The sequence below is a fragment of the Cervus canadensis genome, chromosome 7 (assembly GCF_019320065.1).
Source record: "Cervus canadensis isolate Bull #8, Minnesota chromosome 7, ASM1932006v1, whole genome shotgun sequence".
Taxonomy (NCBI): Eukaryota; Metazoa; Chordata; class Mammalia; order Artiodactyla; family Cervidae; genus Cervus; species Cervus canadensis.
In genome coordinates, this window is record NC_057392.1 from 25,512,282 (window position 1) to 25,534,944 (window position 22,663).

At 45.9% G+C, this 22,663-nt stretch overlaps 2 protein-coding genes across 2 annotated transcripts; both read left to right on the forward strand.

Annotated features, from left to right (window-relative positions):
* The first annotated feature begins 7,527 nt into the window (after positions 1-7,527).
* LOC122445460 (carbonyl reductase [NADPH] 1) lies at positions 7,528-10,638 on the forward strand. Its single transcript, XM_043474684.1, has 3 exons — positions 7,528-7,933; positions 8,453-8,560; positions 9,975-10,638. Exons 1-3 carry the CDS (start codon positions 7,645-7,647, stop codon positions 10,409-10,411), a joined length of 834 nt encoding a protein of 277 aa, XP_043330619.1. The 5' UTR covers positions 7,528-7,644; the 3' UTR covers positions 10,412-10,638.
* Positions 10,639-11,338: 700 nt separating this feature from the next.
* LOC122445461 (carbonyl reductase [NADPH] 1-like) lies at positions 11,339-22,122 on the forward strand. Its single transcript, XM_043474685.1, has 3 exons — positions 11,339-11,778; positions 12,315-12,422; positions 21,429-22,122. The coding sequence occupies exons 1-3, from the start codon at positions 11,493-11,495 to the stop codon at positions 21,890-21,892; spliced, it is 858 nt and encodes a 285-aa protein (XP_043330620.1). The 5' UTR covers positions 11,339-11,492; the 3' UTR covers positions 21,893-22,122.
* Positions 22,123-22,663: the final 541 nt, after the last annotated feature.

Below are 22,663 nucleotides of genomic sequence, written 5' to 3' on the forward strand. Positions count from 1 at the left end.
ATCTGCGTATCTGAGATTATTGATATTTCTCCTGGCAATCTTGAGTCCAGCTTGTGCTTCATCCAGCCTCGCATTTCCATGATGTACTCTGCATATAAGTTAAATATGCAGGGTGACAGTATACAGCCTTGACTACTCCTTTCCCAATTTGGAACCAGTCTGTTGTTCCAGGTCCAGGTCTAACTGTTGCTTCTTGACCTGCATACAGATTTCTTAGGAGGCAGGTAAGGTGGTCCGGTATTCCCATCTCTTTAAGAATGTTCCAGTCTGTTGTGATCCACACAGTCAAAGGCTTTGGCATAGTCAATAAAGCAGAAGCAGATGTTTTTCTGGAATTCTCTTGCTTTTTCTATGATGCAACAGATGTTGGCAATTTGATCTCTGGTTCCTCTGCCTTATCTAAATTCACCTTGAACATGTGGAAGTTCTTGGTTCACATACTGTTCAAACCTAGCTTGGAAAATTTTGAGCATTACTTTGCTAGCGTGTGAGATAGGTGCAGTTGTGCGGTAGTTTGAACACTCTTTGGCATTGCCCTTCTTTGAGACTGAAATGAAACTGACCTTTTCCAGACCTGTGGCCACTGCCAAGTTTTCCAAATTTGCTGGCATATTGAGTGCAGCACTTTCACAGCATCATCTTTCAGGATTTGAAATAGCTCACCTGGAATTCCATTACCTCACTAACTTTGTTCATAGTGATGCCTCCTAAGGCCCACTTGACTTCGCATTCCAGGATGTCTGGCTTTAGGTGAGTGATCACACTGTCATGGTTATCTGGGTCATGAAGATCTTTTTTGTATAGTTCTTCTGTGTATTCTTGCCACCTCTTCTTAATATCTTCTGCTTCCGTTAGGTCCATACCATTTCTGTCCTTTATTGTGCCCATCTGCGCGTGAAATGTTCCCTTGGTATCTCTCATTTTCTTGAAGAGATCTCTAGTCTTTCCCATTCTACTGTTTCCCTCTGTTTCTTTGCATTGATCACTGAGGAAGGCTTTCTTATCTCTCCTCTCCTCTTTATTCTTTGGAACTCTGCATTCAATGGGTATATCTTTCCTTTTCTCCTTTGCCTTCAGCTTCTCTTCTTTTCTCAGCTATTTATAAGGCTTCCTCAGACAACCATTTTGCCTTTTTGCATTTCTTTTTCTTGGGGATGGTTTTGATCACTGCCTCCTGTACAATGTCATGCACCTCTGTCCATAGTTCTTCAGGCACTCTATCCATCAGATCTAATCCTTTGAATCTATTTGTCACTTACACTGTATAATCATTAGGGGATTTGATTTAGGTCATACCTGAATGGTCTAGTGGTTTTCCCTACTTTCTTCAATAGTCTGAATTTTGCAATGAGTTCATGATCTGAGCCCCACCCACCCCACCCTCTTTATCAGCTAGCCTCCAAAACAGCCCAGTATGGAAAAGAGGGGAAGGTAGTATTAATTTTATAGTGGAGAAACTTGGCCAACGTTTCATTGGCTGAGTAATAAGGAATAATAGCAGTGATAAGTCATATTGATTGCAGGTTTCCCATCTATAGGAAGGGTACTTGACCTCTGTGATATTACCGTCCAAAACCCATAACCTTAGTTCACTAACAGAAGAACAACCTGGCTCTATGTTGGGTGTGTTCCTTTAAGGCTCTTTGTATTGTTGCCTGTCCTTAGTCATGCTGGCTCTGCACTTTTGTGTTGTTGAACAGAGAAAGAACTTTGTCCATAGCCTGAAATACACATAATAGCCTTTTCCCAAGGCCCTGTCTCCCAGGCTTGAATTTTAAAGGCATAACACGTTGCCTTTATGTAAAGATAAAATTGCTGAATTTGTTAAAGGTTATGCACAACTGCAAAAACAAAGGATTATCTCCCCCCTCCAAGTCCGGGCAAGTACCACGAGATCTGCAACAACCAGACACATCCCCTCCCCTTTCAGTATAAAAGAAGCCTGAATTCTAACACGGGTAAGATGGTTCCCTAGGACACTAGGCCTCCATCTTCTCCGCCTGCTGACTTTCCAAATAGTCACTATTCCTTGCCCCAAAATCTCACTTCTCAATTTACTGATTTGTAGTGTCCCCAGCAGTATGAACTTGGACTCAGTTCTTCCTTGATAATAACATCAGAAACACCCCCCCGCCAAAAAAAAAAAACTGGCCAATAGCCAGTGCTCCATATCCATGAGTTCCATATCTGTGGATTCAACCACCCGTGGATCCAAAATATTAGAGAAAAAGCAAAAAGTTTCAAAAAGCAAAACTTGAACTTGTTATACACTTGTAACACTTACATAGCATTTACATTGTATTAAATATTATAAGTAATCTAGAGATAATTTAAAGTATATGGGAGAATGTGCCTAGGCAAATACTAGACCATTTTATATGACAGACTTGAACATCCTAGGATGCCGGCCTCCAAAGCAGTGTCTTGGATACCAAGGGGTGACTATACTCCTAAAAACTGAAAAAGGTCATGAAAAACAAGTAAGCTTTCTAAGAATCAGTCGCAAACCAGAGGAAGCTAAGGAGACATGACAGTTAAATGTACTGTGGCATTCTGAAGAGAATCTTGGAATAGAAAGGGGATATCAGAGGAAAAAACTAGTGAAATCCACAAAAACACAGAACTTAGTTAATACTGCTGTTACAGTGTTATTTCTTGTTGTTGTTCTTCAGTCACTAAGTCCTGTCCTGCTGTGACCCCTTGGACTTCCCTGTCCTTCACTATCTCCCAGAGTTTGCTCAAATTCATGTCCATTGCATCTGTGATGCCATCCAACCATCTCATCCTCTGTTGCCCTCTTCTCCTTCTGCCCTCAATCTTTCCCATCATCAGGGTCTTTTCCAGTGAGTCAGCTTTTCACATCCAGTGGCCAAAGTATTGGAGTTTAGCCTCAGCATCAGTCCTTCCAATGAATATTCATGGTTGATCTCCTTTAGGATTGACTGGTTTGATCTCCTTGCTATACAAGGGACTCTCCAGAGTCTTCTCCAGCACCACAACTTGAAAGCCTCAATTCTTCAGCACTCAGCCTTCTTTAGGTACAACTCTCACATCCATACATGACTACTGGAAAAACCATAGCTTTGACTATGTGAAATGAAAATATCTCTTGCCATATTAATAAATAAGAAATGTCACAGCCATCAGTGACTTCTGGCCTCCAAATGTGAATGAGGGCTCCCAAAACTGGGATCCAGCAGTTGCTGCCACCGCAAACGGTGATTGCTGAGGAGCTGGGGCAATGCAAGAAACAAGGTGAAGTAGGAAACAAGATTGGCCCCAGAGAGCTGAGGTGCATATGAAAGGAATAAATTCAGTGAGCCCAGAGACTTGCATCTTCCCACACATAGAACTCTAAATTCCTTGATACCTGATCTTGATGTTTTGACTGCCTGCTCCCTTTGTTGCAAACTTGTATATAGCCTAACTTCCCCTCCTGCCCCCTTAGAGCGGTTTTCTCAGAGCTATTGAGATGCTGTCTCCCAGGCTCAGAGTCCTAAATATTCCCACCAAATAACTCTACCTTCAGGTTGTGACTGTATTTTTCAGTCAACAACTCTACAGACCTTTGTCGGCAAAGTGATTGTCTCTGCTTAGTTACAATAAATGTACGGTCACAGCATTACCAAACTGAGCCTGGTTGCACACACACGCAGCAAAGCCAATTTGCTGACTTTGTTGTGGTGAAGGAAAGTACAGCGTGTATTATTGCAAGATCCAGCAAGTACAGGGGTGGCTCAGGCACAAAAGACTTGAACTCCTGAGTGGTTTTCAGGGGAGGGTTTTTAAAGGCAACATTTGAGGGTGAGAGCTGCAGCGTTCATGACTTGCTTCTGACTGGTGGGTGGTGAGGTAACACAGTGGTGTTTCAGGAATCTCAGTCGTCTGCTTTGTGGTTCCAACCAGTCTAGGTTCTTGTGCTTGCGCTCAGCATGTAGTCGCAGTCCTCCACCCAAGGGGGTAGGTTTGGGGTCTTTGTTCTCAAAGAGGAACTCAAAGATATGTCAAGTTGTGTGTATATCCCTTGGGGAGAACTGGGACTCTTTTATCACTGAACTGTTGGTATGGGTATGTAACTACTTTCCCTTTGCTTCTGCATCCCCTCACTTCCCTAATTAGTAACTGCTTGTGCCTGCTCTTTGGTTAAAGCGTCTGCCTCCAATGCGGGAGACCCGGGTTCGATCCCTGGGTCGGGAAGATCCCCTGGAGAAGGAAATGGCAACCCACTCCAGTATTCTTGCCTGGAGAATCCCATGGATGAGGAGCCTGGTAGGCTACAATCCACGGGGTCGCAAAGAGTCGGACACGCCTGAGCGACTTCACTTCACTTCACTTCATGCCTGCTCTTTGGAATTCAGGGAAGACCTAGGAGACTAAAACTTTTTTCTACAAACAAGAAACTGGGGACATGGAGCAGGTTTTTTACCTGGGAGTGCCTCACAGGGTCCTGCTCAGTTCAGTAGTAAGATCTTAATAATAGGAAATTTGATGTGACGTATATGGGAATTCTCTACTATATTTGCAACTTTTCAGTAAATGTATTCTAAAATTCAAAGTTTATTGAAAAGAAAAGGGGGGGGGGGCGCTGGAAATAGATGGTTCTAGATTTGGACCCATGAGTCAATGATGTCATTAAAAATCAAAGCTCTCCCTAATTTTCCACAGTACCATCCTAAGGGAGTTAGCTGTTTACCTCTTAGTTTGTTTCCTCATAATCTCAAGATAGTTGCTGAAGCTCCAGGCATCACATTCTCTCACATAAATGCATTCAAGACAGAAGAAAAGGGGCAGATGAAACTGGTATTTTCCTTTTATGATGGAGAAAGATAATGTGTACTCCCATCTTCTAGATGGGAATTGGTAGATTCTCGTCTTGACCAAACTCTAGGTAGACTACACTCAGCCCTCTTCTCAGTTATGCCTCACCTGGGCCTATAAAATTTACTGGCTAGGCACTAATGATTCCATCCACTCCCCTCTCCCTGCATGAAAAGAGTTAAACACTAACATAGTTTCTAATAGCTCAAGGCTGCATGCCTAGGATGACCTTAGTGCCTCACCCCACTTAAGGAGCTCCAGGCTGCCAAAAGGATTTACTATTTGTTCTAGCCAACACCTGACAAATAGGTCCCTTACTACCCTTTCTTACAGCATTTACTAAAAGAGGACTTAAAATTTGTGAGTTCCTTCTCTGTCCACTTGAGATATATATGTATCTCCTGTAACTCAGGACTGAGTCTTTGTCAAGGACCTGAAAACCATTCCTTTGAAATGTAATCAGCAGAAAGGATAGGACCTGTGTCTCCCAGTCTCTTTGTAGCCCTGATGGGCATTTACACTTACCAGGCCTTTGTAATTTTCCCCTAACTCTACACAGGGCCTTCCATTGCCCCTGCCTACTCCCTCAACTTCTCTTTAAAACATCCAGTCACCTCTGTACAAATCCAAGTTGAGTTCAGTTCAAGTCCATAGGGTCGCAAAGAGTCGGACTCAACTGAAGCAACTTAGCACGCATGCATGCATGCAATAATAAAACACTGATTAAAATCTGTCCTTACCACTTTAGGGAATGCAAGTTGGTGCAGCCGCTATGGAAAACATGGGGAAAATACCGTATTTCACAAATTTATGCACAGTTAAAGTTAATTTAACTATCAGGTTTATGGTCAATGACCTATATCCAGTACTTCTGGGTTACCTTGGTGGATTTCTTCACTCCAAGGCTTTAATTGGAAGGCCCTTAGGAAATTGAAAGAGGTTATGAAGAAGGAATTCACAGCGCCTGGACTCCATCTTAGGCCTGTTCATGCTGATCATGATCAGCCACCTCTCCAATGGACTCTGAACTCTGTGCTTAGTCCCTATGGAAACTACAACAGAAGGATAAGACCCCCTCTGGACAGGGGAATCTTGAAGATCATATCCACGTTACTCATCGCCTAAGAGAAAACATAATCTAATCACCCCTGCCTCCGGACAGGTCATAAATTTTTTCTCTGTCTATCGGAATGTAACCTCGGGCTTATCGATTATTAACTGGTTGGAATGTAACCTCAGGCTTGTTGATTATTAACTGGTTGGAATGTAACCGCGGGCTTATTGATTATTAAATGTTTGAACACATAACACAAGAATGATGGGGTTATTGTGGTTGTATTTACCCTTCCTCTGTTTATGTAAGTCTCAAGGAATTTGGGGTGGTGGGTTCGGACACATACACATGGGGTATAAAAGATTTTCACAAATGCTGGTCGGGGTCCTTGGCTAAGGGGACACTCTGCCTTGGGCCCACCGGTGTAATAAACTGCACTCCGCTATCCACGTTGTCCTTCTGAGTGAGTTTGTTTCCTGGAACGCGTGGCTACAATAGTTAGAGTTCTCTTTGGGCAACAACTGATATTGCTAGAGGGGACTCCATCACTTGGTCAGTTAATAATACCTGCTCTGATCCTGGCCATAAGTATAATTTTTTCTTTTAGAGTCATGCAGGCTCAATCAGAACAACTAACTGAATCTCACTCAAAAATCATAACCTTCCTCAGTTATGGGATGGACTCATGTGGTTAACCCCAAGCTATGGTCATTGACGTTTAAAGGCTCCTTTATGTTGTGATTGTGACATTGTACTATAACTTTGTGAAAACATTACCATTGAAGAAACTGGGTAAAGTATAAGGAATTTCTGTATTATTTCTTACTACTGTTCATCAATCTACAATCATCTCAATAAAGTTTTGTCAAAAAGCAGAGGTCTTTCCCTGATTATTAGTTTTGTTTTTTGCAACTGATTGGAAAACTTCCTTGAAGTTGTAATATAATTGGAAACTACCTAAAGCATAGATGTTCAAAGGAAGTTTCTGCTGTGATGGAAAGTGGTATCTGCACTGCCTGGTACACCAGTCACTAACACATGTGACTACTCAGCACTTGCAATGTTGTTAGTGGAACTAACAGACTGAATTTTAATTGTATTATTTTCATTAAAATTACATTTAAGTAGTCACTAGCTTCTGGCTATCATAAGAGTGTGGACAAAGAATGTTACCTACCATTTCAGTAAACAGAGGATACTGAGGCCATCAAGTCATTAGCCACTGCAGCCCACCCCAACGGTGCACCCAGAAAAGAATTCACAGCAAAGGAAAACAGGATACTGGCCCTAGATAGAGTTCAGTTCAGTTCAGTTCAGTCGCTCAGTCCTATCCGACTCTCTGCGACCGCATGAACCGCAGCACGGCCAGGCCTCCCAGTCCATCACAAACTCCCATCACAAACTCATGCCCTTTGAGTCGGTGATGCCATCCAAACATGAGGATGGGGCTCAGTTTTAAACTGAGCGTTTAACATAGAGAACACGACCAATCAGAATGATCTCTGCTTCCAGGCCTCAAGTCGCCAGCAGCAACTTTTCAGCAGGACTGTTCTGAAAACTCTGCAGAAAGTCCCTCTCTACAGACCCTTCACCGCTGGGAACGCCGGGTGGAGGCCAGCCCCATGGGGCGGAGCCTGCGTCTGCGGCTGCGCGCTCAGCCCAGGTGCCCCGGGGTGGGTCCTGCGTGTGATCGCTCTGCGCAGTGCCTCTCGCGCAGACGCCGAGACGCGCAGCTCCCTACTGAAGGCATCTCAACACCCTGCGCACCGGCCATGTCGTCCTCCACCCGCGTGGCCCTGGTCACCGGGGCCAACAAGGGCATCGGCCTCGCCATCGTGCGTGACCTGTGCCGGCAGTTCAAGGGGGACGTGGTGCTCACCGCACGGGACGAGGCGCGGGGTCGGGCGGCCGTGCAGCAGCTACAGGCGGAGGGCCTGAGCCCCCGTTTCCACCAGCTGGACATCGACGACCTGCAGAGCATCCGCGCCCTACGCGACTTCCTGCGCAAGGAGTACGGGGGGCTCGACGTGCTGGTCAACAACGCGGGCATCGCCTTCAAGAGTAAGAAGCGGCTAGGTGCTCCAGGAAAGGCGGTCACCTCCTCTGAGCAACTCTGTCCAGGAGGGACCAAATCTGTCGGGGAATCGCTGTTAGAGGGGCTTCTCCCGCCTGTGGGGTCCAGAATGACTCCCCAGAGAAGGAGAAGGGAAGGGGGAAGGAGTGCGGCTAGAGGAATTGGGAGGAATTGAATGCTCTCTAGACGGAGAGAACTTTCTGTTTCTTTGGCTCAGAATCCTGGGCACCTCTTCCAGGCTGTTGCATAACCCCTTTCTGATACACAGAGGTCCCATGTGTGCACCCTTTGTAGAGCACCCTGCCAGTGGTGCGTTCTTACAAAACCATACTTCATTATCAAACCGGGAAATTCACACTGGTACCATACTGAATGTACTGTGCACAAAATTCAACAGATTTTTACCTTCACTAGTTTTACACAAAGTTCAAGAGATTTATCTTCTTATGGAATGTTACACCGCACGAGAACCGTTTACTGACTCCACTTTCCTTTTCTCCTGAAAGCTGCTGATACCACACCATTTCACATTCAAGCAGAGGTGACTATGAAAACAAACTTCTTTGGCACCAGAGATGTGTGCACAGAGCTCCTGCCTCTAATGAAACCCCACGGTGAGTCCAATTGGAGCCCAGACTGCAGTGCTTCTGGCAAGATCTGGGCCCACCTGGCTCTGGTCTCATCTACAGGCCCCCTACCACTCCTGCTCAACTTCGCTGGCCTCCACCGTGTCTCCACCCAGCCGGGTGTCCTGCACCTGAGGTCCCTCCACACACTGCCCAGGTCCTTGGCGCTGTCTGTCCACCTGCTTTTTGCATAGCTGGCTCTTTCTTCTCTTTCCTCTCTTAGCTCAGAGGTTTCCTCCTCCAAGAGGCCCTTGACTTGCTCTGTGCCCGTCACAGGGGGAGTTCCCTCAGGAGTCCTTCCCAGACCTTCTCTCCCCTGTCCCCCTCTTACCCAGGCTAGTGGAGCCTGCACCACCACCAGTTCAATAATCCCATCCCCTCCCACCCCCCACCAAAGACTCGTGCTTTCCCCAAAACATCTTGGTCACCAATCCTGTCATCCACCCACCAGAAGCCTGGAGGTCACCCTGCCCATAAGTGGGAGGTAAGCCTGCCCGCTTATTGTCATTACCAGGTCCGAAATTCGTCCAGCTGAGTTTCTCCCCAGCCGTCTGCCCCATCCCAGCTCTACAAACAGGCCTTCAGCTGTTGTTTCTAAACACTTGTAAACCCTCCTAAGGAACCCCCTGCCCTTCTTGAATCCTTTTCTTTCTCGGCAAGGTCACTGCCCCTCCCAAAAATCCTGCAAGTGTGAAGTTCAAGTCCTTAGTGTGGCTAATAGAGATCTCTAATCTGATAACTGAGCTATCAGGGAAGGAAGCCCTAACCTCCTAGGTACACTTGCCAGGAACTGAACCTCTGCAGCAGGTAGCTGAGGAAGAGGATGAGAAATGCTGATGACGTCCCCATCTTGGGAAGATACCACAGCCCCTTGGCAGGGAGGGAGCCCTGTGTCTCGAATGCACCATGGCAGAGTGAAGTTTCCATTGTTATGGTCAGAAAGGAGGAAAGGAAGCAGCAGTCATGGTTGAAATAGATTCTCTCTGTTCTCACCTGAGTTATTGGCGATAGTCTGAGAAAAAAGTTTCATTTGCTGTCCGCCCTCGGGACCATTTCCAGAGTCTTTAAACAGTTGAGTTTTGAAAATAATTTTCACAAGTCATTCTGGGTAGTAGATTCACAGACTTTTTCCTTTGGTCATGACTTATTTATTGAATTTGAGTGAAATATTTTATTCCTGTAATTTTAAAAATAATTAGATGTAGTGTAATTTTTTAAAACATCAGAATAATACTTATATTACTTATATATCTGTTACTTATAATAATAAAACAAAGATAACCCAATGATACATTCTCTTCCTTCCCTAATGTCCTCTTTCATGAGGTCAGTCCTGTCCCCAATTGGGTATTCATCCTTCTCTTGCTTACCTTCCAATGTACTGATTTGTGTTGTATTTTAGGCAGAGTGGTGAATGTATCCAGCTTTGTCAGTGTCAACTCACTAAAGAAATGCAGCCCTGAACTGCAGCAGAAGTTTCGAAGTGAGACCATCACAGAGGAAGAGCTGGTGGGGCTCATGAACAAGTTTGTGGAAGACACAAAGAGCGGGGTGCACAGGAAGGAGGGCTGGCCCGATACCGCATATGGAGTGACGAAAATCGGCGTCACAGTCCTGTCCAGAATCCATGCCAGGAAACTGAGTGAGCAGAGAGGAGGGGACAAGATCCTCCTGAATGCCTGCTGCCCAGGGTGGGTGAGAACTGACATGGCAGGACCCAAAGCCCCCAAAAGCCCAGAAGAAGGAGCAGAGACCCCCATGTACTTGGCCCTTTTGCCCTTGGATGCAGAGGGGCCTCATGGAGAGTTTGTTTCCGAGAAAAAAGTGGTGCAATGGTGAGCTCCACCCATGGGTCCATTTATGTTGCTATCCCTGACTCTCCAGACACTGACAAAAGTATCCCTATGCAGAGAAAAAGAAAAAAGAATCAAAGTATCCAGATCAATTTCTCACTGGGAGAGGGCTGCTAATATTGTAGAGAATTTTGTGATTTCTTCTGTGATCCCAGGGGAGGAAAATTGGGATGGATGACAAATAATAAAAATAAATAATTCTTTATAAATGTTCATTTGTGTCAACTCTTCAATGGTGAGTCTGCTCTATTATTCGTAATAGTTGGACCTAGTTTGGTGGACATGTGGGTGTCTAGTATTAGTTCTACTTTTCTATTTAAAATTTTTCAGGATAAAGATCTGGAACCAGAGAGTCCCGGCTCTGCCCCCTTCCTGCATGACCTTGAGCAAAAATCCAACAAGATACTACTACCTAACACAGGGAAACCAGCTCAGTGTTAGCGGCAGCCTGGGAGGGAGGGGAGACCGGAGAACCGATAGATGTGTATGTGTGGCTGAGTCCCTCTGCTGTCCACCTGAGACAGTTGTGACATTCACAACGTTATCAATCAGCTATGAAAGTGTCATCACCCAGTCCTGTCCAGCTCTTTGCCATTCCATGAACTGTGGCCCACCGGGCTCCTCTGTCCATGGGGTTTCCCAGGCAAGAATACTGGAGTCAGTTGCCATTTATTTCACTAGGGAATCCTCCTGACGCAGGGATCAAACCCGTGTCTGCAGCACTGCAGGCAGATTCTATGCTGTCTCAGCCACCAGGGAAGCCCTGTTCTCCAATATAAAATAAAAAGTTTAAAGAAAGAGGGCTGTGTCCTCTTTTTTGGCTCAAGGTACAGTCCCAGGAAGGAGGTGGAGCCAGGAGTGGTGTTTATTAACCTTATGGAACATTTGATCCCTCCTTAAGCCGGGAGAAGAATGCTGGGCCTCCTTCTCAACTAGTCACTGCACTGGAGCCTAGGACACAGTTCTTTGCCTTCCGGGACTGTGACGGGTCTCCACGTCCCACGCCGCGCCACCCCGTCGGTCTCCAGCCTTGTCAGCTCTACTCCAAGGGGCCCTGCACACCGGCCATGTCCTCCACCCGCGTGGCGCTGGTCACCGGGGCCAACAAGGGCCTCGGTTTTGCCATCACGCGTGACCTGTGTCGGCGGTTCCCGGGCGACGTGGTGCTCACGGCGCGGGACGAGGCGCGGGGTCTGGCGGCCGTGCAGCAGCTGCAGGCGGAGGGCCTGAGCCCCCGTTTCCACCAGCTGGACATCACTGACCTGCAGAGCATCCGCGCCGTGCGCGACTTCCTGCACAAGGAGTACGGGGGGCTCGACGTGCTGGTCAACAACGCGGGCATCGCCTTCCAGTGTAAGTGGGTGGGAGCTGGGGGCGTTATAGCCACTGTGAGGGGAGCCAGACGGGGCGGGGCGGGGCTCCTGCCTGAACCTCCGCTGTGGGATCTAGAACCCCCTCCCTAGGGATGGAGCACAGGCCAGAGGTCACAGGGAGAGCAGGTCCTCCGAGATTAAAAGCTTTTCCAGCAAGAAGGCCTTGCAATAGCTTTGATATCAGTGTTAAGGACAACGCCCAGGATTTTTGTAGTATTGATTTCACTGAACTTTGGATGAGTTGGGCGAATTTTTAACTTCTGAAAACAATTTAAAATTGCAGAGTGGTACACAGGAGGTCATATGGGCTTTTTTCACTCAGCCTCCCCTGATGACGACATCTTACATAAGTATATAGCATTATCAAACCACAAAACACTCATTGGTGCAATACCGTTCACTAACACCAAACGTTACTGGACGAAAACAGATTTCATGGAAAAAATACTGTATCAAGTAAGCATTTTTACCATATGGCTTGTGTTTCTTAGCCCTATTCTTTTTCTATCCTAAAAGTTGGTGATCCCACACCGATTGCAATTCAGGCAGAAGTGACCATGAAAACAAACTTCCTTGGTACCCGAGATGTGTGCACAGAGCTCCTGCCTCTGATAAAAAGCCAAGGTGAGTATGATGAGCCCAAACTGCAGGGTTTCTGACAAGATCTGAGCCCACCTGCATCCAGTCTAGTCTCCGGACTTCCTACCTCTCCTTGTCAGCTGCACAGACTTCCACCTGTGTGTTCACTCGGCAGGATGCCCTGTGGCCTCTGGTCCCTCTGCACACGGCCCGAGTGGTTGGTGCTCTCTGTCCATCTGCACTTTGCACATTTGGCTCTTTCTTCTCTTTCCCATCTTAATTCAAAGGTCTCCTCCAAGAGGCTCTTCACGTGCTCCATGCCCATCACAGGGGGTGTCCTCTCAGGACTCTTTCCCAGACCTTCTCTCCCCCGTGCCCCTCTCAGAGTGACCTGATTTGGGTTTGTGGTGCTCATACTACCACATTCATTAGACCCCTGAAGACTTTTCCGCTTCCAGTCACCAGGGTGTTTCTTCCTATGGTACTGACATGGTAGATTACCAATACTGGTTTCTAGATGCTAAATCAAGTATACATACTTCGGTCTTTGAAGTTCAGGAAGTCCCCAGACCATCCTCAAGTTCAATAATTCACTGTAAGGACCAAGAACTTGGCAAAAAGCTATTATATTCAAAGGGACATGATTTTAGAAAAGTGGACAGTTACTCAGTTCAGCAGTGGTAAAGGTCTCATGGCCCAGGGTTGAAGAAAGCCCAGTATGGAGCTGTGGCTTGACATCTCCCCACAGATCCTGGGGGCAGCATGTATTTCTCCCCCAAACAGCCTGTGTCAGACACAAGGGGTATTACCAACCAGTGGGCTCATGCCACCCTTGATGTCCAGGGTTCTTGGTGAGGGGTGGTCAGGCAGGCATGGCCCACTGCCCTCATGGCTGGCCCTGTTCTCCAGCCCCTCCAGAGGTCCAGCTGATACCAGGTAGGCCACGGCCCCCACCATACTCACACGTGAACATGGATTAGGTAACCTGACTCTCAAACAAGTCATTGAGGACAGTCTTCTCAGACAAGGACTTTCAGGCTTCAGTATTATGTCCCAGATGTCCTGGAATAGGGCTGAAGCTTCCTCTGGCCAACTTAGCCCTTTACTTATAGCGAACACCCTCTGGATCTTCACTAAGGCTCCCTTACCTCAAAAGGATCATTGAGCATCTAAATTTAGCGTAGAATTTTTTTAACAGATACAGAAAGAGTACAGAAATACATCTCTCATCGGGAGCAGCCAGAGTGGAGTTGGAGTAATTTAGAGGAACAGAGATATTCCAGCTTCTAGAGCCACTACTTCCATGTTCATGTGTTTCTATTTATACTAATTTGTTTTTAATTTTTATCGGAAGATAGTTGCTTTGCAATATTGTGGTGGTTTCTGCCATACAAGAATATGAATCAGCCACAGGTATACATATGTCCCCTCCCTCCAGAACCCTCTCCCCCTCCCACCCCACCCACCCTCTAGGTGGTCACAGAGCACTGGGGTGATCTCCCTGAGTCACACAGCACATTCCACCTGGCTCCCTATTTTACATGGCAGTGGGTATGTTTCTGTGATACTCTCTCAATTCCCCCCACCCTCTCCTTCCCTCACTGTATTCACAAGTCTGTTCTCTCCATCTGTGTCTCCACTGCTACCCTGCAAATACATTCATCAGTACCATTTTTCTACTTTCCATACACCTGCATTAATATGCAATATTTATCTTTTTCTTTCTGACTTACTTCACTCTGTATAGTAGGCTCTAGCTTCCTCCACCTTGTTGATACTTACTTGATTCTCATCTTGATCAACTGCTACTTGTACCTTCAGTTCAGTTCAGTCACTCAGTCGTGTCTGATTCTTTGTGATCCCATGGACTACAGCACGCCAGGCCTCCCTGTCCATCACCAACTCCCAGAGTCTATCCAAACCTGTGTCCGTTGAGTTGGTGCTGCCATCCAACCATCTCATCCTCTGTCGTCCCCTTCTTCTCCTGCCCTCAATCTTTCCCAGCATCAGGGTCTTTTCAGATGAATCAGCTCTTTGCTTTAGGAGGCCAAAGTATTGGAGTTTCAGCTTCAGCATCAGTCCTTCCAATGAACACTCAGGACTTACCTCCTTTAGGATGGACTGGTTGGATCTCCTTGCCACACAAGGGACTCTCAAGGGTCTTCTTCAACACCACAGTTCAAAAGCATCAATTCTTCGGTGCTCAGCTTTTTTATTTAGCATAAAACTGTGCAGTCTATTTAGTATTGTTACGAGAGAAAAAGAGGCAAAAAAAAATTATTTTAGTTTGAAACAAGAGACTGTTTGAATGGGAAACCACCAAACCGGACATAGTGAGTATGGCTCCACTGACAGGCACTCAGGAAGAGACTATTGTGGAGAAAAGGCTGACGCAAAGTAAGGAAATTGTGGACTGTCTTCAGCTTCTGGCCCAGGTGACTCTTTGTGACTATCGGTCCTTAGGTTCCCATTTTGTCACCTTGAGGCATTTTCAGGCTTCTGTTTTGGTTTGCTTACAGAGGCCACCAAGGAATTAGAGCCAGCTCAGCCTAATGACCTTTGTGTTTAACTCATTTACATCGTGGAAACTGGCTCATGGTTAGCTATGCCGAGTTCTTCATCAACTAGTTAGTTATTTTCCATTAGTATTACACCCTGCAGAGATTTTACCTTCATCTCCCATCACACTTGATCATCAGTATCAGTATCTTCCTATGGCTCCTTTACATGTGAGAGTTGAATATTACCAGCAAGGCCAGTGATAACCCATATCACAGGACAGTAAGTAGAACATGTGACCTGAAAACTAAGACTCAAGAGATGCTGGCACCTGGCTACAGAAACACTCAGTGATTAACAATTGGTTCAATCCATCACCATGTCTTATAAAAATATCCTACAGAGATCCCAGGGCTTCTGCTTTACTTTCAGTTCAGTCCATTTGTTCAGCAGTGTCCAGCTGTTTGTAAACCCTTGGACTGCAGCATGCCAGGCCTCCCTGTCCATCACCAACTCCCGGAGTTTACTCAAACTCATGTCCATTGAGTCAGTGAAACCATCCAATCATCTCATCATCTATTATCCCCTTCTCCTCCCACCTTCAATCTTTCCCAGCATCAGGGTCTTTTCAGATGAGTCAGTTCTTCACATCAAAGTATTGGAACTTCAGCTTCAGTATCAGTCCTTCCAATGAATATTCAGGACTGATTTCCTTTGGCTGGACTGGTTGGATCTTCTTGCAGTCCAAGGGACTCTCAAGAGTCTTCAACACCAGTTTAAAAGCATCAATTCTTTGGCACTCAGTTTTCTTTATAGTCCAACTCTCACATCCATGCTTGACTTTGGCAGGTCCCAAAGCAGGAGTGACCTTGACTGCAGGTAGCTTCACTCTACCAGGCATCTGGGATAAGTGAGCTAAGAGAGGATATCATCTCCTGCTCTCAGCGTAATATTGATTTCTCTTATTGCATAACCTATTTAAACATTCTCATTTCCATTCCCCCTACTCCCCATTTTTCATTGACTTTTACCCAGACTTTCTCATCTTTCAAAGGGATGTTAAGTTCAGTCGCTGCTCATGCTGACTGCCCTCAGCAATACTAGCCTAACAAGCACCTCCCTTTAGTCCACTCCCATCACACAGGTAGGGTTACACAGGCCCAGACTGGTGGACTCTCAGCCTCTGACTAGACAATACAGCTGCAGTTGCTGTTCCTCCAAATTGGTCAGATAGGTGAAGACACAGTTCATTTCATCAGGCCCTTTGGAATTCTGACAAAAAAGCTAAATTTATAGTTAACTTTCTTGCTTGCCAATTATCCCCTGACTTCTATATCATAAATTGCAGCCTGGTCCCAGAACTACAGTATGGCCAGAAAAACGAAAGTTGAAATGAAGTAGGGAAAAGACTGTAGAGTCACCCTGACATCCTCCACACCTCTTCTTAACCAGAGGAGAAAGGAGTCTATCTGGGGGCTTCTTCCAAGGCTTCCATCATGCTGACTGTGGGCATAAGCTCACGAATGTCTGTGAGCCAACGTTTGAGACAACCAGAGTTTCATATCCGGTCCCAATTCTGTATCAAACCTCTATTCTGAGCATGAAAGTGTGCTCCCTGGCCTCAGGAATATGCCTCATCAGTCCAAATCATGCAGTGTCTTCTGCTCCAATACCATAATACAACTTGGGCACAAGGATCTACTGCCAGCTACACAGAGCCATGCCCACAGACAGCACCTCACCTCATCAGGACATTTTCTACCTTCCCAGGGCTACTACCTGCAACTCGCCTGCTCTGTGCTGATCCTTTGGGTCGAAGAATATGACTCATGCCATGCAAAGACTTTTTCTGTCATGCTGTCAGATACAGCAGGAATGGGAGAGGCATGGATGAACAAGGATCCCATCTCTGCATTCCTGCAGCACCCTATTTGCACTCATCTCATGGGGCCAGGCCCCAGTTCGATTCCAGGGTTGGGAAGATCCACTGGAGAAAGGATAGGCTACCCACTCCAGTATTCTTGGGCTTCCCTTGTGAATCAGCTGTTAAAGAATCCACCTGCAATGCTGAGACCTGGGTTCGATCCCTAGGTTGGAAAGATACCCTGGAGAAGGGGAAGGCTACCCACTCCAGTATTCTGGCCTGGAGAATTCCATGGACAGTATAGTCCATGCGGTTGCAAACAGTCAGACACGACTGAGCAACTTTCACTTTCACGGGGCCAGTTAGCACTTCAAATAAGCACACCTGAAAACGCTCAGTGGTTCCAACTGCTTCCAATTTTGGAAGTGGTTCTTCTGATGAGCCTTAAGTAGTTGTACTTTAATTCCTCCTAACTTCCCATTTGACTCCCAGAGTGTCATGCTCATGTGACCGTCCATTAAATAGTCCAGTTTCCACTGCCGCCTCTGTCATCACACAGCCAGGACTTGAGTCACCACTCACGAGCTGACATAAACCTGAACCCGAAGAAACGAGCATCAGTTCAGCCCTCTGAACTGAGTTGATTTCACCGTCCTTCAACCTGATGCTCCCTGGTCAACTTGGAACTGCCACCCACAAACCCATCAGCACTTTGCTGGTCAACAGAGGCCTGGCCTAGAGCCCTGCCCACGTGACCTAAGGTCCTCAGCTGGTTCCAGAGAAGACCTTTGAGAAAAAGCTGCTGTCTCCTCCTGAATGCAATAAGGACTCCGCCAACGTTTGGAGCTCTTTCCTCGATATACCGTTTTCATTTTCTTATGGAAATCTGGGCACTGCCCTCCCCATTATAGCATATCTTTCTCTTTAGTTACCCTAGGATCATGGTTGAGGCAGGTTACAAGACTGTCTAATACCCTTCACTCATAGTGAAGTCAAGTGGAAGTCGCTCAATTGTGTCCAACTCTTTGCTACCCCATGGACTATACAGTCCATGGAATTCTCCAGACCAGAATACTGGAGTGAGTGGCCATTCCCTATTCCACGGGATCTTCCCAACCCAGGGATCGAACTCAGGTCTCCCACATTGCAGATGGATACTTCACTCACAGATACAATCTTAATTCATCTCATAGGAAACTGGCAACTGGCTCTCCAGGGGGAATTGAGTCCAACATCTCAGCAAATTATGTATTCATTATTCTCATACATCAGTTCAGTTCAGTTCAGTCGCTCAGTCATGTCCGACTCTGTGACCCCATGAATCGCAGCACGCCAGGCCTCCCTGTACATCACCAACTCCCGGAGTTTACTCAAACTCATGCCCATTGAGTCAGTGATGCCATCCAGCCATCTCATCCTCTGTCATCCCCTTCTCCTCCTGCCCCCAATCCCTCCCAACATCAGGGTCTTTTCCAATGAGTCAACTCTTCACATCAGGTGGCCAAAGTATTGGAGTTTCAGCTTCAGCCTCAGTCCTTCCAGTGAACACCCAGGACTGATCTCCTTTAGGATGGACTGGTTGGATCTCCTTGCAGTCCAAGGGACTCTCAAGAGTCTTCTCCAACACCACAGTTCAAAAGCATCAATTTTTCTTCAAATTTTCTTCAAAAGCATCAGCTTTCTTCACAGTCCAACTCTCACATACATACATGACCACTGGAAAAACCATAGCCTTGACCAGACGGACCTTTGCTGGCAAAGTAATGTCTCTGCTTTTTAATATGCTATCTAAGTTGGTCATAACTTTCCTTCCAAGGAGTAAGCGTCTTTTAATTTCATGGCTGCAGTCACCATCCACAGTGATTTGGAGCCCAAAAAAAGCAAAGTTTGACACTGTTTCCACTGTCTCCCCATCTATTTCCCATGAGGTGATGGGACCAGATGCCATGATCTTAGTTTTCTGAACGTTAAGCTTTAAGCCAACTTTTTCACTCTCCTCTTTCACTTTCATCAAGAGGCTTTTTAGTTCCTCTTCACTCTCTGCCATAAGGGTGGTGTCATCTGCATATCTGAGGTTATTGATATTTCTCCTGGCAATCTTGATTCCAGCTTGTGCTTCTTCCAGCCCAGCATTTCTCATGATGTACTCTGCATACAATTTAAATAAGCAGACAATATACAGCCTTGATGTATTCCTTTTCCTATTTGGAACCAGTCTGTTGTTCCATGTCCAGTTCTAACTGTTGCTTCCTGACCTGCACACAGGTTTTTCAAGAGGCAGGTCAGGTGGTCTGGTATTCCCATCTCTTTCGGAATTTTCCACAGTTTATTGTGATCCACACAGTTGAAGGCTTTGGCATAGTCAATAAAGCAGAAATAGATGCTTTTCTGGAACTCTCTTGCTTTTTTGATGATCCAGCGGATATTGGCAATTTGATCTCTGGTTCCTCTGCCTTTTCTAAACCAGCTTGAACATCTGGAAGTTCTCGGTTCACATATTGCTGAAGCCTGGCTTGGAGAATTTTGAGCATTACTTGACTAGCGTGAGAGATGAGTGCAATCATGCGGTGGTTTGAGCATTCTTTGGCATTGCCTTTCTTAGGGATTGGAATGAAAACAGACCTTTTCCAGTCCTGTGGCCACTGCTGAGTTTTCCAAATTTGCTGGCATATTGAGTGCAGCACTTTCACAGCATCATCTTTCAGGATTTGAAAGAGCTCAACTGGAATGCCATCACATCCACTAGCTTTGTTCGTAGTGATGCTTTCTAAGGCCCACTTGGCTTCACATTCCAGGATGTCTGGCTCTAGGTCAGTGATCACACCATTGTGATTATCTGGGTCGTGAAGATCGTTTTTGTACAGTTCTTCTGTGTATTCTTGCCACCTCTTCGTAACATCTTCTGCTTCTGTTAGGTCCATACCATTTCTGTCCTTTATCAAACCCATCTTTGCCTGAAATGTTCCCTTGATATCTCTAATTTTCTTGAAGAGATCTCTGCTCTTTCCCATTCTGTTATTTTCCTCTATTTCTTTGCATTGATCGCTGAGGAAGTCTTTCTTATCTCTCCTGGCTATTCTTTGGAACTCTGCATTCAAATGGGAATATCTTTCCTTTTCTCCTTTGCTTTTCGCTTCTCTTCTTTTCACAGCTATTTGTAAGGCCTCCTCAGACAACTATTTTGCCTTTTGCATTTCTTTTCCATGGGGATGGTCTTGATCACTGCCTCCTGTACAAAGTCATGAACCTCCGTCCACAGTTCATCAGGCTCTCTGTCTATCAGGTCTAGTCCCTTAAATCTGTTTGTCACTTCCACTGTATAGTCATAAGGGATTTGATTTAGGTCATACCTGAATGGTCTAGTGGTTTTCCCTACTTTCTTCAGTTTAAGTCTGAATTTGGCAATAAGGAGTTCATGATCTGAGCCACAGTCAGCCCCCGGTCTTGTTTTTGCTGACTGTATAGAGCTTCTCCATCTTTGATTGCAAAGAATATAATCAATCTGATTTCGGTGTTGACCATCTGGTGATGTCCATGTGTAGAGTCTTCTCTTGTGTTGTTGGAAGAGGGTGTTTGCTATGACCAGTGCGTTCTCTTAGCAAAACTCTATTAGCCTTTGCCCTGCTTCATTCTGTACTCCAAGGCCAAATTTGCCTGTTACTCCAGGGGTTTCTTGACTTCCTACTTTTGCATTCCAGTCACCTATAATGAAAAGGACATCTTTTTTGGGTGTTAGTTCTAAAAGGTCTTGTAGGTCTTCATAGAACTGTTCAACTTCAGCTTCTTCAGCATTACTGGTTGGGGCACAGGCTTGGGTTACCGTGGTATTGAATGGTTTCCTTGGAAACGAACAGAGATCATTCTGTCGCTTTTGAGATTGCATCCAAGTACTGCATTTCCGACTCTCTTGTTGACCATGATGGCTACTCCATTTCTTCTAAGGGATTCCTGCCCACAGTAGTAGATATAATGGCCATCTGAGTTAAATTCACCCATTTCAGTCCATTTTAGTTCGCTGATTCCTAGAATGTCGACATTCACTCTTGCCATCTCCTGTTTGACCACTTCCAATTTCCCTTGAAGATTCATGGACCTAACATTCCAGGTTCCTATGGAATATTGCTCTTTACAGCATCGGACTTTGCTTCTATCACCAGTCCCATCCACAACTGGGTATTATTTTTGCTTTGGCTCCATCCCTTCATTCTTTCTGGAGTTATTTCTCCACTGATCTCCATTAGCATATTGGGCACCTACTGACCTGGGGAGTTCCTCTTTCAGTATCCTATCATTTTGCCTTCTCATACTGTTCATGGGGTTCTCAAGGCAAGAATACTGAAGTGGTTTGCCATTCCCTTCTCCAGTGCACCACATTCTGTCAGACCTCTCCACCATGACCCATCGTCTTGGGTGGCCCCACACGGCATGGCTTAGATTCATTGAGTTAGACAAGACTGTGGTCCTGTCATCAGATTGGCTAGTTTTCTGTGATTATGGTTTTAGTGTGTCTGCCCTCTGATGCCCTCTCGCAACACCTACCATCTTACTTGGGTTTCTCTTACCTCGGACGTGGGGTATCTTCTCACAGCCGCCTTGGTGTACTGGAAAAGCAGCGGCCCGAGTACACCAGCCTCCAGGCCCTGCCCAGAGCCATACCTTCCCAAGTAACGGTTTGTGTTGTTTTTTAGGCAGAGTGGTGAATGTGTCTAGCGGATGGGGCTTCAAAGCTCTTGAAAGCTGCAGCCCTGAACTGCAGCAGAAATTGAGAAGTGAGACCATCACGGAGGAGGAGCTGGTGGGGCTCATGAACAAGTTTGTGGAAGACACAAAGAACGGGGTGCAGAGGAAGGAGGGCTGGCCGGATGATAATATATATGGAGTGACGAAAATCGGCGTCACGGCCCTGTCCAGAATCCAAGCCAGGAAGCTGAGTGAGCAGAGAGGAGGAGACAAGATCCTCCTGAATGCCTGCTGCCCAGGGTGGGTGAGAACCGACATGGGGGGACCCAACGCCCGCAAAAGCATAGAAGAAGGAATAGAGACCCCCATGTACTTGGCCCTTCTGCCCTCAGATGCCGAGGGGCCTCATGGACAGGTTGTCCATGAGAAAAAAGTTGCAAAATGGCAATACATGCCGCAGTTCTTCGCATAGGCCCCACTTTGTTACCTGTCCTGATTAGACTAAGAAAACAGTGTTCAAAATATCTCCCCATGAAAAAAATCAAAACATGCCTACTTCTATGTAAATTTCAAAGCCACTTTGAAATGGCTACTATTCCGTGAGATCTTTTGTGATTTCTTATGTGATCCCAGGGAATAAAAGAAGAATGGATGACAAATGATGAATAAACATCAACAGATGAATACATGATTCTTTATAAATATCCGTTTGTTCCAACTGATTATATGTCAAACCAGCTCAGAAGTCTAATAGACCAAAATGTAGGTCAAGGAAAGTGAGAGTATGACTTGGGGAACGAATTATCATCAATAGGGCCAGATGGGACATACTTTTAGTTTTCAGGTCCAAGTGGTCTCTGTGAGAACTGTTCACCTCCTCTCTTTCATCATGAAAGTGTACCCAAAGACAATATAGAAGATGATGAGCATGGCCATATTGGGTCTGCCAGCTTTAGCTGACCAGCCTCTGGTATAACATGGACCACATCATGAGGGGAAAACATCTGCTCTGGTGCCTGTAAGTGCCAAACTCATTGGGGAAAAAAAAAATTGTACATGTGAAATGTGAGGGAGCGCTGGTATGAAAGATAACATCCTACAAGAATCTGAGACAATGGGGGAAATGGAGAATGGATGGGTATGATGGGTATGAGAGATCACTGTCAAATCTCTTCAGGGTGAATGTGCCATTTTTGTGGGATGAGGTGTCAGGAGGTCTGCAACATTAGCATGCTTCTGGAAA